This window comes from Cucurbita pepo, chromosome LG18, assembly GCF_002806865.2.
Source record: "Cucurbita pepo subsp. pepo cultivar mu-cu-16 chromosome LG18, ASM280686v2, whole genome shotgun sequence".
In the NCBI taxonomy this organism is placed as follows: Eukaryota; Viridiplantae; Streptophyta; class Magnoliopsida; order Cucurbitales; family Cucurbitaceae; genus Cucurbita; species Cucurbita pepo.
The window spans coordinates 6,021,423-6,042,127 of record NC_036655.1 but is presented as its reverse complement, the minus strand read 5'-3'; the positions used below and the strand labels follow the sequence as shown (position 1 = coordinate 6,042,127).

Here is a 20,705-nt window from a genome sequence, read left to right as displayed (position 1 = left end):
TTATAAGGATGTTGAAACCCCTCCTCGGTACCCAATGGATGCGTTTTAAAATTATGAGGTTGACAACGATATTAACGAATCAAATCGGACAATATTTTCTAGTGGTGAGATTGGGTGTAAAAATAAAAATAAAAATAAAAAAGTTAAAAGATACTCTATTGTATTCGGAAAATTTTAATGTACTTCCATTAAAAGAAAAAAGAAAAAAAAAACTAAAATTAAAAGGATTAAATAAATACAATTTATGAACAAACTTATGAAAATATTTCTTATAAAAAATACTAAATTTATAATTGAACAAAAATATTTTAGCCACAGAGCATGAGAGTGACGTGGCGGTTAAATAGGCAATGTGGCCCCTCAACCCGCCGGTGGTGTTTTCCCGCCAACTCCAACTGTATATAAGAATCATTCCATATTTCGAACTCCACGAAACCCCAATTCTCCTTCTACTTCTACTTCTGCCCTAAACCCTTTCCGTTTCCCATGGCCTCTCAAGCTCTCACGGAGTACGAGCGCAAGAGGCTCGAGAACATTCGCCGCAACGATGAAATGATGGCCGCCCTCAAGCTTCAGTCCAAAGCCTCTGAACTCTCTGCTGCCTCCAAGCGTCAAAGGTCTCTCTCTAACTCTTCCTACTGATTTCTGTATCCTACTTCGTTTTTTCTCTGTTTTGTTTGTGATCTCTTTGTTATTCCCCTTCCAGAGTGGAAACCAAATCGGAAAAGGTTTATCCGAAGACCAAACCTAAAATCGATACTCCGATAGTTTTACGGCGCTCTTTGCGTGCTAGAGGAATTCCCCCTGATGCCAAAAGTGTTTCTGATGATATTACGGAGCCGGCTACTAAGATTCGGAAGTCAGATCCCAAGTCTATGCCTTCGCGTCGTGTTTCAGGCCCCCTTGAAATGATTGAAGTTTGTAGTGAGAGGGAGTCTCATCGGTCACTGATTGAATCAATTGTAGGTATTTCGATTAAATCTCTGGCAAGCAGGTCAGTGAAAGAGGAATTAGTTGATGATGTTAAGGATTTTAAATTGGAGGAAGGAAATGGAAGTTTCCCGAAAGAGATAAAGACTGAAGGAGGGGGAAATGGGAATTGTTTGAAGATGGAACCTACTGATAATTATCCGAATTTAGTTAAGACACAGACTGAAGAACTAACTAGTGACATTAAAGGTCACTGGACGAGATCGATTAAGATGGAACATAAGAACGATGGAAGTCACTTAAAGGTTGGGTCTTTGGTTCTGAATGCCGACAACATAGCTCGGGTTGTGCCTGGAAGAATAATGGCAGTGCGGTTTTTCCCTTGTCGTGATTCTAGAATGATTGTTGTAGGTAACAAGTTTGGGGAAGTTGGGTTTTGGAATGCTGATCACCAGTCAGAGGAAGGAAATGGTGTTTATTTGTATCACCCGCATTCAGGTCCCATTTCTGGGATTTCAATTCAACGGCATGCATTGTCGAAGGTGCCGTTTTTCTGGGGGAATCTAGGAAGATTTTAAAGATTAGGAATAAGTTTTTGCATTTGATTTTTTGAAATATATGCTATTTTCTATGATCTGGTTTGAGCATGAAAAGGCTCTTGGTTCTTGCGTACAATAATTCGTACTGTGTGAGGATAGATCAATTGGTTCTCAATAGGTTTTATCGTAAAATTCCATTTATTTTACTTTTTTACTGGAGTTCAGATTAAGCGTGCTTATTATTTCTTGGCAAGTTATTCTTGTGATGGAAAAGGTTCACTTAGGCATAGGTGGAAGTAGTCTTTATGTGTCAATAAATATTAGTTCTAGTTAATTGTTGAATTGCTTCTCGAGCATCTGAGACTTGTTTTCATGCCTTCTGTATTTAATGGCATTTCTTAGTAGTCAGTTGTGAACCAGATATTTGACCAAAGGAGACCATGTACTTGAGTGATGGAAGATGCAGTTTTTAGTTAAGGAAAAATAATCTGTTGATCTGTTTGGATGGTTGAAGTGGTTGATTTTGCATGGAGATTTACATCCACACTAGTCATTTTCTTTATTGTCAACATACTTTTTATGGTTTAGGAACGGGATCCCGAATTTTGCATGGCTACTATTGCTGACATTGTGCAATTAGATTTGAATCTGCTAATTATGATTTTTGTGTCATGATTTCAGGTTCATACCAGTTGCTATGATGGATTTATACGGTTGATGGATGCAGAGAAAGAGATGTTTGATCTTTTGTATCGCAGTGAATATACTGTATTTTCTCTTTCTCAACAATCAAACGATGCAAACTGCTTATATTTTGCTGAGGGTCGTGGAGGGTTGAATATATTGGATAAAAGGACTGGAAACTGCCCAATGGAATGGATGTTGCATGAAGATAGGATCAATACCATAGATTTTAGTGTAGAAAATTGCAACATCATGGCTACTGGTTCCAGTGATGGAACTGCCTGTCTTTGGGATTTGAGAAGTGTTAATGCTGAAAAGCCCTTGAAGACGATAAACCACAAAAGGGCGATTCATTCTGCTTACTTCTCACCCTCTGGACGCTTCATTGCAACTACTAGGTAAATGGATCATCTTTTGAAACTTTATGATAGGGAAACACTAGTAACAGAGTCAGCATAAAAGGTAAAGGAGAGAATGAATAATGTGTCCTATAGCTCAGGTTCATTGAGTTCTGAACTATCCTTTTAATCTAGCAGTAATTCTTTTCTTCTTTTCTGTACTGTTTTTACTAGAGGACTTAATTTGGTTCATAATTTAAGCTGAAAGGAGGGGAGTGGAATATAGAGGTAAGAATAAAACGTCATTAGTATGCATGAAAATCTATAGTTTTGTTGGCCATTGGGTACTAGAATTTTCTAAATGCCCCCCCCCCCAAATCGAAGCACTGGAATTGGGCGAGTGTAGTATTAGGTTTCATGGCTTAATAGTATCATATGATAGCTGTGGGATTAATAGGTTTCATTTCGTGTAGTTTTGACGACAATGTTGGCATAACCGGTGGAGTTAATTTTAAAGATACTTTGATGATACCTCATGATAATCAGACAGGCAGGTGGATTTCTTCTTTCAGGTAAGTTTTGTTGCCCTGTCCTCTTTATCACTTCTTAATTTTTTTTCGCTTTTTCATTTGCATCTTAAATTTACGTATGAGTGGCTCAGTTTCATGTGATGTTCATATCAATATTCGAATCTTGCCAAAAGAATGAAAATGTCTCACTATTTTTTTTATTAAGCATCTTATTTTCTTATGTTAAATATGTAAATGTTTGATGCTCATATCCTAGTATATGAATGATGGTACACTACAATTTTTTTTTAACACTGGGTTGCTAATCTTCTTACATGTAGCATATGTTGTAGTCCACGTATGAATTTTCTTGTGCCTGATCTCTTCAAACTGAATGATGATGCGCTGCATAAAGTTTCTGTAATTGGTGTTTTTTTGGCTGGTTATCAAGTGTGGTTCTGAGAATGAAATATAAGCGATCTCGTTCTTTTAGTGATAATTTGCATGTTGGACTCAAATTTTTAACTATAGTTTCAAGTATATCATGATAAGGAGGCTTTATTATTAATTTTTTCTCCATAAGAAGATTAATGGCATCTGTTTATTTGGAAGCAGAGCAATTTGGGGTTGGGATGACTCGTACATTTTCATTGGAAATATGAAGAGAGCAGTAGACGTTATTTCACGGGCACAACGGAAGAAAGTCTTCGTTTTGCAGAGCCCCAACATATCTGCAATACCATGCAGGTTCGACGCACACCCTTACGATGTTGGAACGTTAGCAGGAGCCACGAGCGGGGGCCAGGTTTATATGTGGACAATGAGTCAAGATATTTAATTTGCTTCTACAGAGTTCTCGGGATAAGAATTTTGTACCATGAATTCCACCCAACAATCAAAAAATACTTTCAGAGGAAGAAAAGAGAGCGTTATCTCTTCTTGCAATTGGATTTCGTGGGGAAAATCGTGTAAATGTTATGCAAATGTTATGCAAATTCTCTATAGCAAGGTCGACAAGTCACTTCATTTTTAAGTGGGTCTGTTCCTATTTGAATTGATTCTTAATTAGGAAGAAGCTTTAACTATTCATTACTTTCTTCCAAGAGATTAGTTCAGATGGGATTAGTTCTTCATTACATGAAAGCACAGCCTGTGCTGTTAGTTTCCCAAGCCAACCATGGTACAACAATCCCCTAGAACCAAGCCCTCCAAATAACCAGTACTTGCAAGAGCTGTTAGGTCTTACAATCTCGTCTATACACCCCATAAGAGGAAGAGATCCATGAGGAGTGAGTGGTGGCATTGCTCTAAGACCAGCCCTTGCTCTCCTGAAACTCCACTCCTTTATTGAGGGATAAATGGCAGACACCTTTGGTAAGAGTTCTGCAACCGCCCTTGAGCCTTCCTCTTCTGAAACTTCAGGTGATGAATTTGTTGATTTCCATTCCCATGTTGAACCCATATATAAACTTCTAGGACTCTGTATGGCTAGCCATGCATCTGACAGTATAGAAGGCCCAAGCTCTGGGTATGCATTGCTGAAATTATAGTATTATACCAGATATCAGACTAACAGGATCAAGGGGTTTGAAGTTCAAATCTCGACCCCCGCACGGGCGCAAATTATCAAAAAACCGATACCTGATATCGTCGTGAAGCTGAAAATGAGCTACTACACCTCGGCAAGTTCTCAAAGGAAGCTTTCCAGTAAGTTGAGGAAGCATGATCATTTTAGCACCAAGACAAACAATCACAGCATCGTACGTCCCTGCACAGAAAGTTCTATTACATAAGAAACAGTTTAGTTCCAAGATAATGCTGAGAAGATTTGGCTTGAGAAATTTCACTTACCTTCTAGTTCACCCAGTTCGTTAATAGACTTTTTCTGCAAGAACAACTCCTTGTGACCAAGACTTGAGGGTGATGTTTCCTTGGTCAGATTTTGGCATGCTATAAACAGCGCCTATACATAAGATTGGGAACAAAAAAGATCAAAGATTTGTTTTAATCATAACAGATGGAAGAACAACTTAAGTATCATTTGCTTTGAAGTACTGACCTCAAGATAACGTTGAGAGTTGATATTTACAGCTTGAGGCATATAAAAAGCTGTATTTAGAGGAATGTTAAGCTTAGGAACAAGATTCTGGGCAGCATCTCCATCGATTGTTTCGATTCTGCAGCTATCGAGTCCGTTCTGAGCATTCTGGGTAAATAACAAAGATACTATCAACATCGTTCTGACGTTCTAATCAGAGTAATGAAACACAAATAGAAGGATATAGTTACTTCTTTTAACATCATGAGATTCTTCAAGCTGATTGCAGGCCTCAAGATACCCCTGAAGTAAACAAAAGACAGCAGAAGCATGTCAAGTGATGGGAATGAGTATATATCTCTCAGAAGCTAAAAGAAATGAAGTAACAGACCGTCTTAGAACAACGGATCCATTCATATTATGATATCCATCCATCTCTAAATCCAACTCTTTGGAGCGAAGTGCTGACTCCGCAACGCTTAAAAGCTTTAAGCACTCAGCCCAACACTCGGCACCTTTCCAGAGAGGTTTAACTGACATAATTTGAAGGGATTAGCCAATTTTTGGAAGGGAGATAGGGTAACTTAGTAGGTTGTTGGAACCTTTAGGAGAATAAGGGTGAAGAAGCCCTCCAGCGACTCCAGATGCTCCTCCACCAATGCCAACTTCGTCGTATATATCGATACATAGAGATACGTCCTTAGGACAGAGCTGCAATAAACATAATACGATGAAGTGAAACATTAAGTAACAAGTGTTGGAATGCGATTAAAGCCTCACATTGGCAAGATAAGGAACCTCGAGATAAAACCCAAAGCATACTAATTGGTAGCAGAAGCAAGTACATTCATGATTATGGGAGATCCATTTGTTAAGTTTTTAGGCTCACTATCTTAAAAGAGAGAATATGTAGATGCAACAATGGCTAAGAAGGTTCAATAGACCTTGGATTAGGGCTGACAAAATGAGGGAACATATTTCAAGAGTGGCTGACAAAATGAGGGAACATATTTCAAGAGTGTATGTCATCGGGTAGTCCTAAATCATAAAGAAACATTCACAAACACTTGAATTCCAAAGAGCATTACAAATCACCCAGAATCTAGATTAGGATTCAAAATCCGGATTCGATACTTGATGGCCCTGATGTTCTCCTGCAACAATGTCAAGTTACCTATTTAGTTCTAAGAGTGAAAGATTATTCCCACCAACTAAGCGGGTTCTTTCAACATGTTTTGTCCCCCTCTCACATGCTTCTCAAAAAAATATAGAGGAGGTCGCGCAACAAGTTTGCCTAACTTTGAAATTCTTATGGTTGAGCCACCGAAAAGAAAAGTAAGGTACATTTGTCAGTATAGATAGTAACTTTTAATTCTTTAAAATCTTTTTTAGCCCTTTTATTCTGGAGATGGTTCTCATTTGGGTATCTCATTGATTCATTCACGTACCCTTCCAATCAGGTATCACAAAGTTCAATACACAAAAACCACAGTCCAACAACCAGAAAAGGATTGAAGAAGAAAACAGTGTATGCAGCAGCCTAAGCAAGGTGTTGGTGTATGATGAAACGAAGAGGAAAAAGAAAGCCACAGAGCCGGCGTACCTTCAACAAATGCCAAGTAACTGAAAGCCCAGCAAAACCAGCTCCAAGCACTGCGTACCTACAAAAGGATACCCCTCTCTGAGTACATACATATACATTTATTTCGCAAAGGAACTCAGAAACGCGCCTTAATTAGGTAAAGAAAAGGTTGAAGAAGAACCTCAGAGGACGCCCCGACAGAGAAGAAAGTGCTAACGACGGCGCGGCGGAGTGAACCGCCGAAGCTCCACACACACACACCATAATCGATCCTCTGTTCGATATCTTTTTGAAAATAAGACCTGCCTCCACCTTTTATGTACGCACCCATTTTTTTTCCTTTTTTTTCCCCCAAATTTATTATTATTATTTTATTTTATTTTTACTCTTTTTTTCCCTTATAATTTTATAATTTTTATAATATTTTATAACATTTTTTTCTTTAAAAAATTATCAATATAAAAAATCAAAAATCTTAACAAGGTTACTCGCTGGTATAATTACAGAAATAACCTTTTCTTTGTAAGTATCTGCATAAAACAATGATTAAAATTGTTTATTCCAAACCAACCCATCTGAATATCATCCGTTACCATTTTAAAAGTCGATGGTCTGACATTCGATACTAAGGCCACGGTACCAAAAACTGCACAAAAAGAAGGGGTTTTTTTTGGGACAATTTAGGTTAATTGCTTTCATATTAATGTCAAACAATGGGGAACCCCAAAAGTTGGTCCACAACTTACATCTTACAAGGCAGAATAAATGGATAAATTAGAGAGTGCCCACTCAGAGTTGATAAAATAGACAACTTTTCTGTACAATCTTTATGGCTCTATTCATATGTTGTATGCTACTACAGTTGCACATCATTGGCTATCCACAGGGAATGCCTTTCACTCATCACTTACAAGAAGCTATATCAATCAATCAATCAATCAATCTGTGTCACCCAAGTACCTTTCCTTCTTCAAGTACCAAAGAGCTGCTTCTGCTGCATGCTCCGCTGCCGCCTTCTTCGTCAAATGTGGTGCTCCGAAGAACTCGAATATCGTATTGGGGGCTTCTTCTATCTCCAACACAACCTTGTATGTGAACCTGCAAAAAGATTGGACCATATTCAGACTTCCTGCTTTTAAGAATATTCCCAGATTGGAAGGACTTACATCTTTAAATGGCTTGGTCCTTCCTCATTCATGCAGTCAAATGAAGGGTGATTCCAATGGTTTATGGCACAAACTTCATACAGACGAGATCTTGCCGTTGTTTTCCCCGACCGACCTAAAAAGACCACCGTGCATTACAAAAGAATTCAACGCATAACAATAGTAGCTGCCACGGTGCCTACCTGACGATGACGATGATGACGATGACGACGATGACAACGACTGCAAGTCTGTTGAACTATCATGACCTTCAAGGGGGATGCTAGGCTTCAGCTGTTCTCCTGCAGCTCCAGATGAAGAAGCCAGCGTTTCACTCATCCGTGTAATACGAAATGGACGAGAATCCCCAACTTCACGGTGCACACGAGGATCTAAGTCTGCACCAGAAAATTCTAAGCCATCGTCGATTCGATCCATCGTGACCGAGGGTGTTTCATCATAACCAATCAATTTAGGTTTCATCTTCTCGCTCGACTTTAAAATCTTCTCTAATGAATTGACCTCAGGTATGAATCCTTGAGCCTGCAGCAGAATGTTAAGAAAATTGCTAAAACCATAGATTCATGTGATAGAAAGGCATGTATATTTAAACTCATATCCACCTTCAACTTCGTGAGTATAGAGTTGGCAGCGATTTTCTCGGCGTCTTTCTTTCGACGGTTGACAGCAGAAGCCGTGGCATGAAAGTCGTCCCCTTTCACCTCTGCTTCAACCGAATAATATTTTTCCATTTTCGATGGATTAAACTGAAGTTTCCAGCCACAAGTTTGACAAACTTCGATTATGTCGCGAATAGGACTAAGCTGGAAGCCTGAAGAGCTCATGATAGGATCCAGAAATGATAACATTATCTTCCAGACATAGTTCATATCAAACCCTGTATCAACAAGAACAGCCCCAACACTAGACTCCACCAAGTCTCCCAAAGGCTGCAAGCAATGTAAGAAGCAGCATTCAAATGAGGGAACAAACGAAAGTAGTCCACATAATGTTGTCGTTGAATTGTATATCTAATACCTTTGGACATCTCGGCTGCTCGAGTGAATCTCTTTCCGAAGGAGGTGCTTTGATGAAGTCTACATAACTTTTTATATCACTTTGAAGGCTAGCAGAATCACAAAGCAGAAACTTGTAGAAGAATCGATCGACCGCAACGTTGGCAAAAGCTTCGTTCCTCACAAACACTGATCTCAAATCCGTCAATAGACCCGGCTTCAGCTTAGGATATGCTGAATATAGATACGACATGATCAAGTAATCCAGGACGGCATCCCCAAGAAACTCTAATCTCTGTTAACCCATAGCAAAGATCAACAAAATGGCAATGTTAAGTACAAATTTGAGGTGGAAAAAGAGAAAGTTCATACCTGGTAACAACCTCCTCCGTGCTTGTGGTAAGTCGGATGTACGAGCGCCTGCAGCAGCAGACCTTTATGGAGAAATTTATGGCCTAATGAGCTTTGAAGGGAAGAAATGTTTATAGTATCTGCAAGTAGGACGTAAGCCTTGCTTGCCACGAGAGCATTGGTAACCTGCGAAGCTTCGAATTCTACTTTTATGCCGATCCATTTGAGAAATGCAATTGCAGCTTTGAAGCCACTGTCGACTAGGAATGCTCCTACCAGAGCTTCGACCACATCGCTGATCGTTTTCTTTTGTAACCAGTGATGGCCTTTGCTGCACTTGGTCTCACTAGCTTTTGCATTATTTGTTGCATTATCGTGAGAATGGATATCGTTTCGTGTTTCCTCGTTACAAATTCTTGGGCAAGGACGACCAAGTAAATAAAATTGGCTAGGTTCAAATGGCTGGTCACGTATGTATACCTGAAACAAGAAATGATACATGCACTGATATTATGATCCATTGAATGTGTGGTATCAAATGCCAACTTCTATCAAAAATGATATCAACATCTATTGATCAATCTCAGGATATATCATACCTGTAAATTCTTTCTAGTTGCTAGCTTGAATAAATTGATATTTTTCACCAAATAAGAACGTCGTCGTGTAAGTTCTCCTTCATCGAACTTATCGTGGGCGAGAAAAAGGTACCTTGCTACGGCAAATTTAAGGAAAGAGTCACCAAGTATTTCAAGCCTTTCCAGGGAAATTCGTTCCTGGCACTTCTCAGTGGTGAGAGCTTCTAGAATCTAATAAGAAAACTCATAGCTATTAAAGGCATGAAATGAATCACAATGTGTACAGAAATTCAAAGTGCAAGACAAAGCAACCCACTCTGTTAGCAGTAACCTCAGCTCCCGCTGGAAAAGCAGCCGCTAGCATACACTTCAATTCAATAGCAACAAGCAAATTTTCTAGACGATGCATAATTGATGGCAACAAAGATATAGAGCTCCCAATGTCTTTCGAAAATCCAGTTATCTTCAATTGACAAAGCTCGGGAGCGATATCGATAAAATATTCTTCCAGATAAGGTGCTTCTGCATCAAGTTATAGAACTTGTAAATTGGAAATCATTATGTAGCAAGTATGACTATCAAAGTTACTCGTATACTGCAGGCGAAGTATTAAAAAGAAACTTTAATATTGAGTATTGACTGAACAACGAAACAAAATGTAACGACCCAAGTCCACCGCTAGCAGATATTGTCCTCTTTGGGCTTCCCCTCAAGGTTTTTTAAAACACGTTTGCTAGAGAGAGGTTTCCACACCCTCATAAAGGGTGTTTCGTTCTCCTCCCCATCCGATGTGGGATCTCACAATCCACCCCCCTTCAGGGCCCAGAGTCCTCACTGGCACTCGTTCCTTTCTACAATCGATGTGGGGCCCCACCAAATCCACCCCATTCGGGACCCAGTGTCCTTGCTGGCACACCGCCTCGTGTCTACCCCTTTCGGGGAACAGCCTCCTCGCCGGTACATCACCCAGTGTCTGGCTTTGATACCATTTGTAACGACCCAAGTCCACTGCTAGCAGACATTGTCCTCTTTGGGCTTTCCCTTTCGGGCTTCCCCTCAAGGTTTTTAAAACGTGTCGGCTAGAGAGAGGTTCACACACCCTTATAAAGGGTGTTTCGTTCTCCTCCCCAACCGATTGGGGATCTCACACAAAAGATGTCGAAGTAATTACAGAAATGAAAACTCGATCCGACTCTTCCAGCACCTGTATCCAGCAAACTTAATCTAAAATTATAGTATAAGTAGCAAAAGAACTAAGAACATTACCAGAATCTTTCTGCTTTCTATTATGTAGCAAGTTGTGCAAACTGAATAGGGGTTTTGCACAAAGAAGAGGCTGCTCAGGGTATTTAAGATGAATGCCAAACCTGATCACAACATTCATACAGAAAATTTATAAATGTAATACAAATAAGCATTAATAAAGATATAGGTGTTATAGGTGTTAGACGAATATGACTCTCCACAATGCTTTGCTTTGGGCTTCCCCAAAAGGCCTCATGCCAATGGAGAGTGTATTCTTTGATTATAAACCCATGATCATTCCCTAAATTAACCAATGTGGGACACTTTCATCCAACGATAGGAATATTAGAGTAAATTAAAGAGAACCAAGGTACTGCATAGAAACCTACCTGGTCTTTAAATGCTCAAAATGACTCAAGGACCCTGAGTCCTTGTATTGGCTGTATCCATTCTTCCTCCTCACAATGTTAGTAACAAAAAAGAATTCACGCTTGTAGGGGACGTACACTAAACTATTCTCGATATCGCTCGACCTTCTACGGCCATCATAAAGCATCAAATGGGTATCCGAGGAAGCAGTTTCTTTGACGATAGAGCATGCATGATTCTGGAAAATCTGGGAGGATAAACATCTTCTAATAACTTTCCAATCTATGAAAACCGATCCCTCATTATCGTGGACAATCACAGGAAGCAACAAGTAAGATGTCGATGAAATAGATCTAGAGACATTATTTCTCAATGGAATGTAGTCGTGAACAAATTCTGATCTGTCTAAAATGACCTTAAGAAACATCTCCTGAAAACACTCGGCCTGGGTAATCTGAAAAGCATAGGTACATAGGGTAAATTTGAAAATTATAAGAGAACAATTTAATCCAGAGTCAGTAGATGAACCATTTACCTCATTCTCCAAAAGCTCGACGACCCTTGATGGCATCAAATTTACCTTTACAGATCTTCCATGTGCAAGATGAAGCTCAAGGTCCATTCTCACAGCCTCCTGGGGAAGTGGTGCCTTCACAAATAACCCAAATTCTTTGTAGATCCTATCTTCAGGATTTGGAGTAAATTTAATATGGTAACAGTAAAGAATAACATATCCAAAGCCAGTCCAAGACTCTTTGAAAGCAGCAGGAGATATCATCTCATGAAGCTCCCGTCGCGAAGTCTCATCTGCAACCATGCTCACAAATATCAACCAAGACCCATAAAAATAAAGTTAAAAATCAGGGAGTTACTCAAGTAAACCTTCGGAGCTGTCAGAATCAGAGTCAAGTTCTAATTCCCCTTCATTGGCATTGTCTCTCATGGGCAAGAGATAGTCACTGAGAGCACCAAGTTTATGCAATTCCTCTACAGCTTTTAGACAGGCATCCTTTTTAGCAGCAACCCCAGCAGGCTGTGGTCTGCTGACAATTTGGGGAATAGGTGCATTGGAGGGCAGAATTGCATGACATATAGTTCCTCCTAAATCATCACAATAGAAAAACTTCGGCTTGGGGTCGAAGTACCTGTTTGTACAAGAATATCATGAAAGATTATATATTATTAAGATAAATTAAGCCCACTAGATGAAATTAAAGTAATTGAATGTGTTAGAGAAAGCTTCGCTTACGTGTCGTGTGGAAGTTTTGAGCAATATTCATGTAGTAAAGATATACTTCTTCCAGAAGTGACAGATGCACCAGTTGAAACCACTCTATAGATGCTTTCTTCATGACCATCAAATGTCTCAATGGATGAGCGAGAAGAAATTTCTCTGTTCATCCGTTTTTCATCTTTATGAAACTCATCTATCAACCCTAGCTCCTTTTCATTTCCACTGAGAAATAGAAGAATTTGATCAACTAAAGAATCTTATGAAAAAATAATTGGTTGTAATTTAAATAAAGATAAGAACAGGACCTATCAACAAGGAAGGCATATTCAGACTGAGGCATTCGCGCTCGACCTCTTGATTGTATAAAGCTAGACACTGTTTCAGGAAGATCAAATCGTATCACAAGACAGCAGGTCTGAATATCAAGCCCTTCTTCACCAACCTTTGTTGCAATCAAAAGGTTTAGCTGCCAAGCAATTAGCCACAAGGATTAATCATAAAATTCAACTCTTTGAAGTTCAAAATAACCATTAGCTTCCTACATACTCAATTAGTTTATGATTATTTTTGAACTCCAAAGAGTTGAATTTTATCATAAAAGTCATTAGTGTACTAAGGTGGTAGAGGAGATTCATAATCAGAGAGTCAAGGACATACTGAATCAACTGAATTGATGATTTAATTTTCAATCAACTAGTTGGGTGCGTGACAACGTACCTCCCCAGATCGGAATTTTGTAAGAATATGGTTCATGGTCTTCCTTGACATGCTCCTCAACTTTGAGTGGACTCCGACGAGAAAATCACACTTCCAATATGCCAGAAATTTAAGGTTCTGAAGTATGTACGACAAGGACCTAGCTATAACTATTCTATTCACAAAAATTATACACTTCATGTTGGGTCGATGCCTGAAATGACAAAACAAAGAAAATAGCATGTTTTAGCAAGCTTTCCAAGAAATCCACTTTCTTGAATACAAATCAAAGATATGCAAAAGACATAAGCTGTGCAGATCTGCCAGGAAGATCCAGCCACCTCCTTATACTTGTGTATATACGTACGAAGCTACAGGTTGTGTTATCAATAACATTACAGTATACAAATTTGTTCATAAACAAAATCCCTTTGTAACACATAATAATCGATATTCAACGTAACAACCTCGATACATATATGTTCTGCAAATGAGCAGCGACTGTTCTCCAATTCTCTTCAACCTACTTGGGTCTTTATATATATTCCAAAAGGGGGTTACATCTCTCTCTCTTTCTTTTTTGAGGGAGAGTACAATTCTCGCATAGTCGTGCAATCCTCTCACTTCCACAAAGACAATAATAAAGCATAAAAGTAATGGTAGACAGTAAAAGATTTCAATTCTAACCTGAAGGAAGAAAGAATTCCAATAAGCCGTAAAAGCTTCTTTGAGAAACATGGCTCTTTCAAAATATCAACATTTAACATATCCGACACCCCAGCATCTACAGAAAGGGAAAAAGAAAAAAGAAGCCGCAAATATCTCAGTTAAGGGAGCACAAATGTCGTCATGATATATTAGTGTTGACAGTACCGGTCCACCGAATTGTAGAATGGAGCATAAGATCAAAAGAATGAGAATAATAGCTATAAATCAGAGAGGAACCAAAATCTAATTTGCTCCAAAAGAAATTTGAAGTACCTATCTTGCAACCGGATGCGAAAATTTCAGCAGCTTGATTAAGATATCTATCACTTATGGAGTCATGTTTTGGGTTTGCCTCTGCTGCCTCTATCAATTCACTTCGCTCAGAGTTATCTTCACTTAAGAGAATTTTACTGGCCTAAGAAAACAGATAAGAAAAGAATAAATAAGTAAAGCTAACATGAAGACAGATAAAATTGTATGCGTCAAACGAACAGAAAAGGATCAACAGAAAATTTCCATAAAGAATCACTCATCATTTTGTTAGATATCGAAAGATGAACCTTATTTATACCCCCATAGAAAACTTCACGTTAGTCTCTTTCGTTCCATCACCCGCCTCCCGTCCCCAACAAGGACAAAGGAAAGAAATATGTGAATTTGAGTAAAAAGTTGTCTACTAAAGCAATGTAGATTTGCTACCCCCATCTCACCAAAAACGAAGAAGTAAAATAGAACTTCTATTATAGATATAGCTTTTTAACCTCTTTCTATAAGCTCCTCCCAAAAAAACAAACAAACAAACAAAAAGTTAACACAAACATCGAGTACAGGAAATATATGTATAACAAAATAGAGAAATAAGAAGGCAGTGAGGTGCTGAAAAGTTTTACCTGCAATGCCCCCCAAACACCAAGGTTTTCCAAACAAAATATGATATTTTTGTGCATCCTGCACAACAGTTTCTTGGTGGCCAGCAGACCTTCGTGTTCACCTTTCATCTGACCAAGAGCCACTATACACTGCTCTCTCCCAAGAAAAGGAAGAAGTGAAACTCTATCTCGATAACGAAGTTGTTACAAAGATTAATTGCCGAAATACCTGGCATTTCACGTCCTCAAGTGGGCAACAGTAAGTCATAAATGAGCTAGACGACCCAGTTGCAACAGGACCATAATAATAGATTTTAAAACGCGGTGATGACACAAACGCTTCCAGTTCTTCCCTATCTTCAACTGAATAAACCTACGAAAGGAAGGTCAATTTCTATTTTTACATCATGCTCAACCATCCACTAAATTTAAACACAAAGCATAGTTTTTTTTCCCCTTAGACTTTATGAACAGTTCTAATACTGTAGTACTGCATCAGGGTAATATAAGTTCATATGCCCAGGAGAAATCCAAAACTGATCATATAAGAAATTTTTTGGAAAATGTTTGATTGGAACTTGTTATTTCAAATCTATGTTTGCTCAAATTTTAGGTGTTTTGAGGAAACTTACTATTCCAATGGGATTAGTTTTTAAGTTTGACACGTGAAACGAGAACTGCACAGAACTGTGCTTGATCTATGAATCCTTGATTCCTTGGAAATGTTCTTTTTTAAAGAAAAAGATGTCCACTTGATTAACCTTCGTTTATTTTACACAAGTGGAATTTTTTCTGACCTTACATTGTAATTATTTTTTTTGGATTCATTTACTACACTGTAGTATTTACGATTTTCTATATGAAAATTACTGTCTCCTTATCAAAATAATAACAACTCCAGTGTTCCTGGTTTTTTTTTCTTTTTTGGTATGAAACAGCACTTTTAAGGAGAAAAATGAAGAATATACAAGAATAAAACAAACAAGCCCGAACAAAGGGAGTTCAAACCTAACTCCAGAAAAGGGTTTCGATCCAAAAGAATAACTCCATCCAGAGTTCCTGATTAAAATATACAAAGGTTGCTCCACAACCCACCTTTGCATCAAGTAACTTCTCAAGACTATTGATGCTCTTGGATAAATTTTGCTGATTGCAAGCACCTGAATTAGTAGAAGTAGAAGAAAGATCTGAGTAAAACAAACTCGCAAGCAAAACCAAGACATGTCATCTGCAATCAAGTAGAAAATATCCCAAGCAAAAAGTTTATTTGGAATAATGCTTACTCCACTCAAAATGATCGGCAAGGTTCTCTCTCTATAGAAAGAAGGGCCCCTTCCTCCATCCTGTTAGGAATCAAGACTCTCCACAATAAGCCTCCCTTGAGACTTATGGAGCTCTCGAATAGCCTCCCCTTAATCGAAGCTCAACTCTTTTCTTTGGAGCCCTCGAACAAAGTACACCATTTGTTCGACACTTTCTACTTTTGACTACACCTTCCAGGCTCACAATTCTTTGTTCGATATTTGAGGATTCTATTGTCATGGCTCCGTTTAGGGCATGACTCTGATACCATGTTAGGAATCACGACTCTCCACAATTGTATGATATTGTCCACTTTGAGCATAAACTCTCATGGTTTTGCTTTGGGCTTTCCTCAAAAGGCCTCATACCAATGGAGATAGTATTCCTCACTTATAAACCCAGATCACTAAATTAACCAACGTGGGACTCACTCCCAATAATCCTCAACACATCCTTCCCAAAAAATAACCTTTCAAAGGCTTTTTCTAAAATGCAACAAAACAAGCTGGGCAACTTACAACAGAGATAAATTATAGAGGAATTCCACTTAACTGAGGTTGGATCAAAATTAGCCTCCCCACTTCCATAAAAAATAAACGAGCCTTCCCTCTTGAGAAAGACTTCTTGCAGAAAAAAGATGGTTCTCAACTTTGATCATGAGTAGATTCCAGAAAGAACAAGACCAAAAGCCAACATGAACAAACCGGAATGCCTAAAGTGTAATAAAACAACCTCACAGCCCACCATCTGCTAGTTAAGGATCACACTTGACCCACCAGGATATTGGCCATTTAAGTTTTGAACCCGAAAACAACTCAGAGACCAAAAACCCTTTTCAAATTAGAGAAAACGGATCTAAGGAAAAGAAAATAATATCATTTACAAATTGCAACAATCTGGATAATATACATAAGACATGAAATAGAAGCACTGAAAAAACAAAAATTGCTGACACCAGATCCTATGAACTAAAACCTGGTAGTTCAAGAATCCTGTACTTGTACTAAGAACATACTGTAATGCATGGACATCTTTATGATAAAAAAATTCCAAGCATTCACAGCGGTACCAATTTAAGAACCTTTGCGGTTTTTAAAACTAAAATAAGATAATGTCTACTTAGGAAAATAAACCGATAGAACCCAAGAATAGGCTCCCAACCTAATGGAAATTCAAATGTTAATATAAGGAGATACCTTTTCCTACAACTGGAGATGCAGTCATGCCAAATATCCGGGGACGTTTATGCTCATTTGCTTTATAAAACACCTATATAAGAGGTAGAAATAAATTACATTAAGAAATTAAGTGGCCATCAGGAAAGATGTAAGCCCATCTGACCCAAATACTTTACACATATAGAATTCCTTACTCTCATGATTTCTGCATAAGAATGGTCACTTTTGACTTGGGCATGATGGCATTCATCAAATATTAGAAGTTCAACAAACTCCATCTTGATATAGCAGTGGTGTAAATTACGCAGTAATATTTCAGGGGTCATGACAAAAACCTGCATAAGATCAAGCCAATAGATGTATATGAGATGGAGAAGTAACTAAAGAAAACTTTTTCCTTATGCATTCAAAAGTATCCAATTCTATTGAGGTAAATGATCTCTGAAAATAGTTATTTTCAGCCTCTTCTCACTGTCTTCAATGCAATGACATTAACATTAAAACAAAACATAATTGAATTTTTTTGGTTCATATTAAAATGTCCGTAATGTAACAAGTTAACCATATTCTTTTTTAATGTTCCAATCTCAAGAAGAAATACCATGCATATAGGGCTGATTAGAGAAGGCCATTTTGCTAAAGATGCAACTATCGTAGATATATTAAGAGGAACAATTAAAATAGATAGTCACCTCATATTCTTCCATCTCCCTTTCCCAATCATAATGGCTATTCAAGCATTTGGAACCTCCACAGTAGACCTTGACCTTGAAATCTATAGAATCTTCTATAACTTTTGCTTGCTACCAATGCGATAACCAACAGAAAAAAGCCTTTACATTGAGCTTTGGAACCACTCGTGCAGAAATTGATAAAAGTATTGAATTCTATAATCATTTATATAAGCAAATAGATTCTTGACGTTAAGAAGCAATTATTATGCAGAAAGTAACTTTATGAGTAACTGTTTATATAGTCCAATATGATTGTAGATATAGCCAAAGTATATATGTTTTGTTCAGCAAACAGAAAAAAAAAAGGAAGCTCTAGGTATCGACAAAAAAAACAAGGAACGGTTCGTTGTTGATAATCAAAGACAAAGGTAAAAGAATAATCGCCTATATTAGGATGTAGGAGCTAGAACTTATTAGCTATACTTGTTGTCGATCCAACTATTATTGAATCTTGCCTGGCATTCACTCTCTGAGAAAGTCAAAGGCGTCGCTAAACCATAGTTTGTTTCTCTGACCCTATTGAGAAACATAGCTATTTCCTCATTCGGATTTTCATTTGTACCCAGCTATTTAATAAAGAAGCAAACTAGAACCTAATCCATTTGATGCAGTCACGTGATGAAACGTTATAAGACATATCCTTACTACATGGTTGTTTTTATGTAAGTTACGAACTTCTATACTAGTTTTGAATTGCTTAGTTGCAGTCTGGCACTTAGCTTACCCCAAGTGTTATAAGGTTCAAAGGGCCAACTTTCACGTGGATGAAATTTTCTCACTCTTTTATTGACATCAATGTAACACATGGACGTAATTGGTTGAACTTCGACAAAACAACTTCAAAGCCCATTTCAAGCACAGAGATCAGAGTGCAAATCAAACCAATAAAAATTAGAGCCAACGGGTAAAAGAGATCAACGCCTCACCCTACTATTACGAAAGGTTTCAACAAGGCAAAGATAGAAGTGTAACAATTTATTCCCACAGAAAAGAACAATAAATATGGACAGATAAACAACAACCAATAAACTTCTGCATAATTTCAAGTTTCAACACCTGCTGAACTAAAGCAACGGTAGGAGCCAGAAAAACACAGATACCCTTCTGGGGCCTCCTGATTAAGTGGCCCATCTCGTATATCAGAAGTATAGCAATGTGAGTCTTCCCACAGCCTGTCCCAAGATAAACAATGATATTCTCTTCCAAAGCTTTCTCGCATAGCTCCAATTGATATCTACATAAAAAGAACGATGACAAAATAATGTCTCAACAACTTTTTCAGTTCGTAGCAGTGATCATGACCTTCAGACAAACGTTTCACTGGGCAATTATTCGGAAAAACACAAAATGTGAAGTTAAAGAATGAGATACGTAAATATGAACTTCAACTATACAACAAATTCATCACTTAGAACGTTAAATTAACAATCAGTTTGTACTTAGGAAAGCATTAGAAACGTAGTTGATAGTTGATAATCGTTTCCTATGAATAAAAAATGTAAACATTAAAAAAAATTCTAAATTCTATGTACGACATTGTCACTGAAAAATCCACAGTAACTCTCGTGTTCAGAACACAGCCAAACAAATGCACTAAAACTCTATAACCGTACAAGAGGACATGAAATGACTTACTTCCTTGCGATTCTCCTTGGATCTTTGCCTGATGTTCTTATACTTGAACCCGCTCCCTGATCATCCACCGGAGACAGACCCATAAATCTCTCGACCGACGCAGAGCTAGTGGGCTGAAAATTGACGCTATCGGCAGTCGTAGAATTGGTCTCTCCATCAGGCATCCTAAACCCAACTCCAGGTAGAAATTAAATATCGCAGAGCTGAATGAACTTTGTCAGATACTGTAATAAGCAGAGCACAGCAGAATGAGGAGGAAAAATGAAAAACACTACGCTACGTGCTTCTTTAAGCAAATGATGCCTTGGTCCTTCGATGGGCACACGAATATCCGTACAATGAGTGGGACCCCAGTTGTTTAAGAAGACTAACAAGCAAAACCCAGGAAGCAGAAAGTCTATACAATCACTCCAAACTTGATGGGCAAGTTAAGTGCCTTCCCTTACGAAGCTATCGCCTCCGTGGAGTGGAATTATGGGCCTCTTATCAATGGAGGTGAATCTAACTCGAACATGCCTTAATCAACAAGGAGACGCGATTCGAAAGCAAACCGTGGAATTTGTTCATCGAAATTCTTGGAAACTCTGTTCTGTTCCGAACAGGAAACTGCTCTGTCGCGTTGGTACTGTAACCTCCCTTGCTTGTTCGCGAGTGTCTCTTTCGTGGAAATAAATGTCGTAAAAGTCAATCTGCTTTTGGTTAATAAATAAGAAAGTCGCTTTGAGTCGTCGGTAAAGTTCTGGTTCTTTGTGTGCCGTTTCTTGTAAGTTCATGCTCTGGTCGTCGCCGTTTCTTTCTCCGTGGCGCGCCGGGAACCGCCGATTTTGTAGGGTCTGGGCGGGGACTATACAGTCAGGAAAAGACAATTTTAACCCTATTAATAAATTGGGAATTTCAATATTTAATTTCTATTTTTTTTTCCTCCCCAAATCTATCACAATAAACCTAAATTTCATTTTAATCCATATATTTTTTATTTTTAAATAAAAAAATTAGCTTTTATTTACCTATATTTTTTAATTATA

The 20,705-nt window shown here is 38.2% G+C and overlaps 3 protein-coding genes across 5 annotated transcripts; 1 reads left to right on the top strand and 2 right to left on the bottom strand.

Moving 5' to 3' along the window:
- The first annotated feature begins 436 nt into the window (after positions 1 to 436).
- LOC111780606 (WD repeat-containing protein 76) lies at positions 437 to 4,033 on the top strand. The gene is made up of 5 exons (XM_023661047.1): positions 437 to 617; positions 707 to 1,472; positions 2,151 to 2,551; positions 2,965 to 3,063; positions 3,616 to 4,033. Exons 1-5 carry the CDS (start codon positions 487 to 489, stop codon positions 3,836 to 3,838), a joined length of 1,620 nt encoding a protein of 539 aa, XP_023516815.1. The 5' UTR covers positions 437 to 486; the 3' UTR covers positions 3,839 to 4,033.
- On the bottom strand, positions 4,027 to 6,942 carry LOC111780607. Its single transcript, XM_023661048.1, has 9 exons — positions 6,802 to 6,942; positions 6,642 to 6,699; positions 5,641 to 5,749; positions 5,430 to 5,571; positions 5,290 to 5,341; positions 5,060 to 5,206; positions 4,852 to 4,963; positions 4,642 to 4,768; positions 4,027 to 4,538 (listed from the first exon to the last, which is right to left on the bottom strand). Exons 1-9 carry the CDS (start codon positions 6,882 to 6,884, stop codon positions 4,079 to 4,081), a joined length of 1,290 nt encoding a protein of 429 aa, XP_023516816.1. The 5' UTR covers positions 6,885 to 6,942; the 3' UTR covers positions 4,027 to 4,078.
- Positions 6,943 to 7,299: 357 nt separating this feature from the next.
- LOC111779984 (dicer-like protein 4) lies at positions 7,300 to 20,524 on the bottom strand. Of its 3 annotated transcripts, none has more exons than XM_023660202.1 (25): positions 19,681 to 20,524; positions 19,102 to 19,279; positions 18,004 to 18,114; positions 17,506 to 17,646; positions 17,330 to 17,402; positions 15,927 to 15,991; positions 15,061 to 15,204; positions 14,853 to 14,981; positions 14,236 to 14,377; positions 13,942 to 14,038; positions 13,276 to 13,468; positions 12,864 to 13,024; positions 12,574 to 12,780; positions 12,207 to 12,469; positions 11,860 to 12,131; positions 11,345 to 11,778; positions 10,977 to 11,077; positions 10,027 to 10,232; positions 9,732 to 9,941; positions 9,154 to 9,612; positions 8,804 to 9,076; positions 8,389 to 8,715; positions 7,969 to 8,308; positions 7,787 to 7,901; positions 7,300 to 7,718 (listed from the first exon to the last, which is right to left on the bottom strand). In XM_023660202.1, the coding sequence occupies exons 1-25, from the start codon at positions 19,842 to 19,844 to the stop codon at positions 7,559 to 7,561; spliced, it is 4,965 nt and encodes a 1,654-aa protein (XP_023515970.1). In that variant the 5' UTR covers positions 19,845 to 20,524; the 3' UTR covers positions 7,300 to 7,558. The 3 variants fall into 3 exon arrangements, with proteins under 3 accessions (XP_023515970.1, XP_023515971.1, XP_023515972.1); XM_023660203.1 differs by having other exon boundaries at positions 10,027 to 10,229; XM_023660204.1 differs by lacking the exons at positions 15,927 to 15,991; positions 17,330 to 17,402; positions 17,506 to 17,646; ... (1 more) ...; positions 19,102 to 19,279; positions 19,681 to 20,524 and adding an exon at positions 15,840 to 15,899.
- Between the last annotated feature and the right edge of the window lie 181 nt (positions 20,525 to 20,705).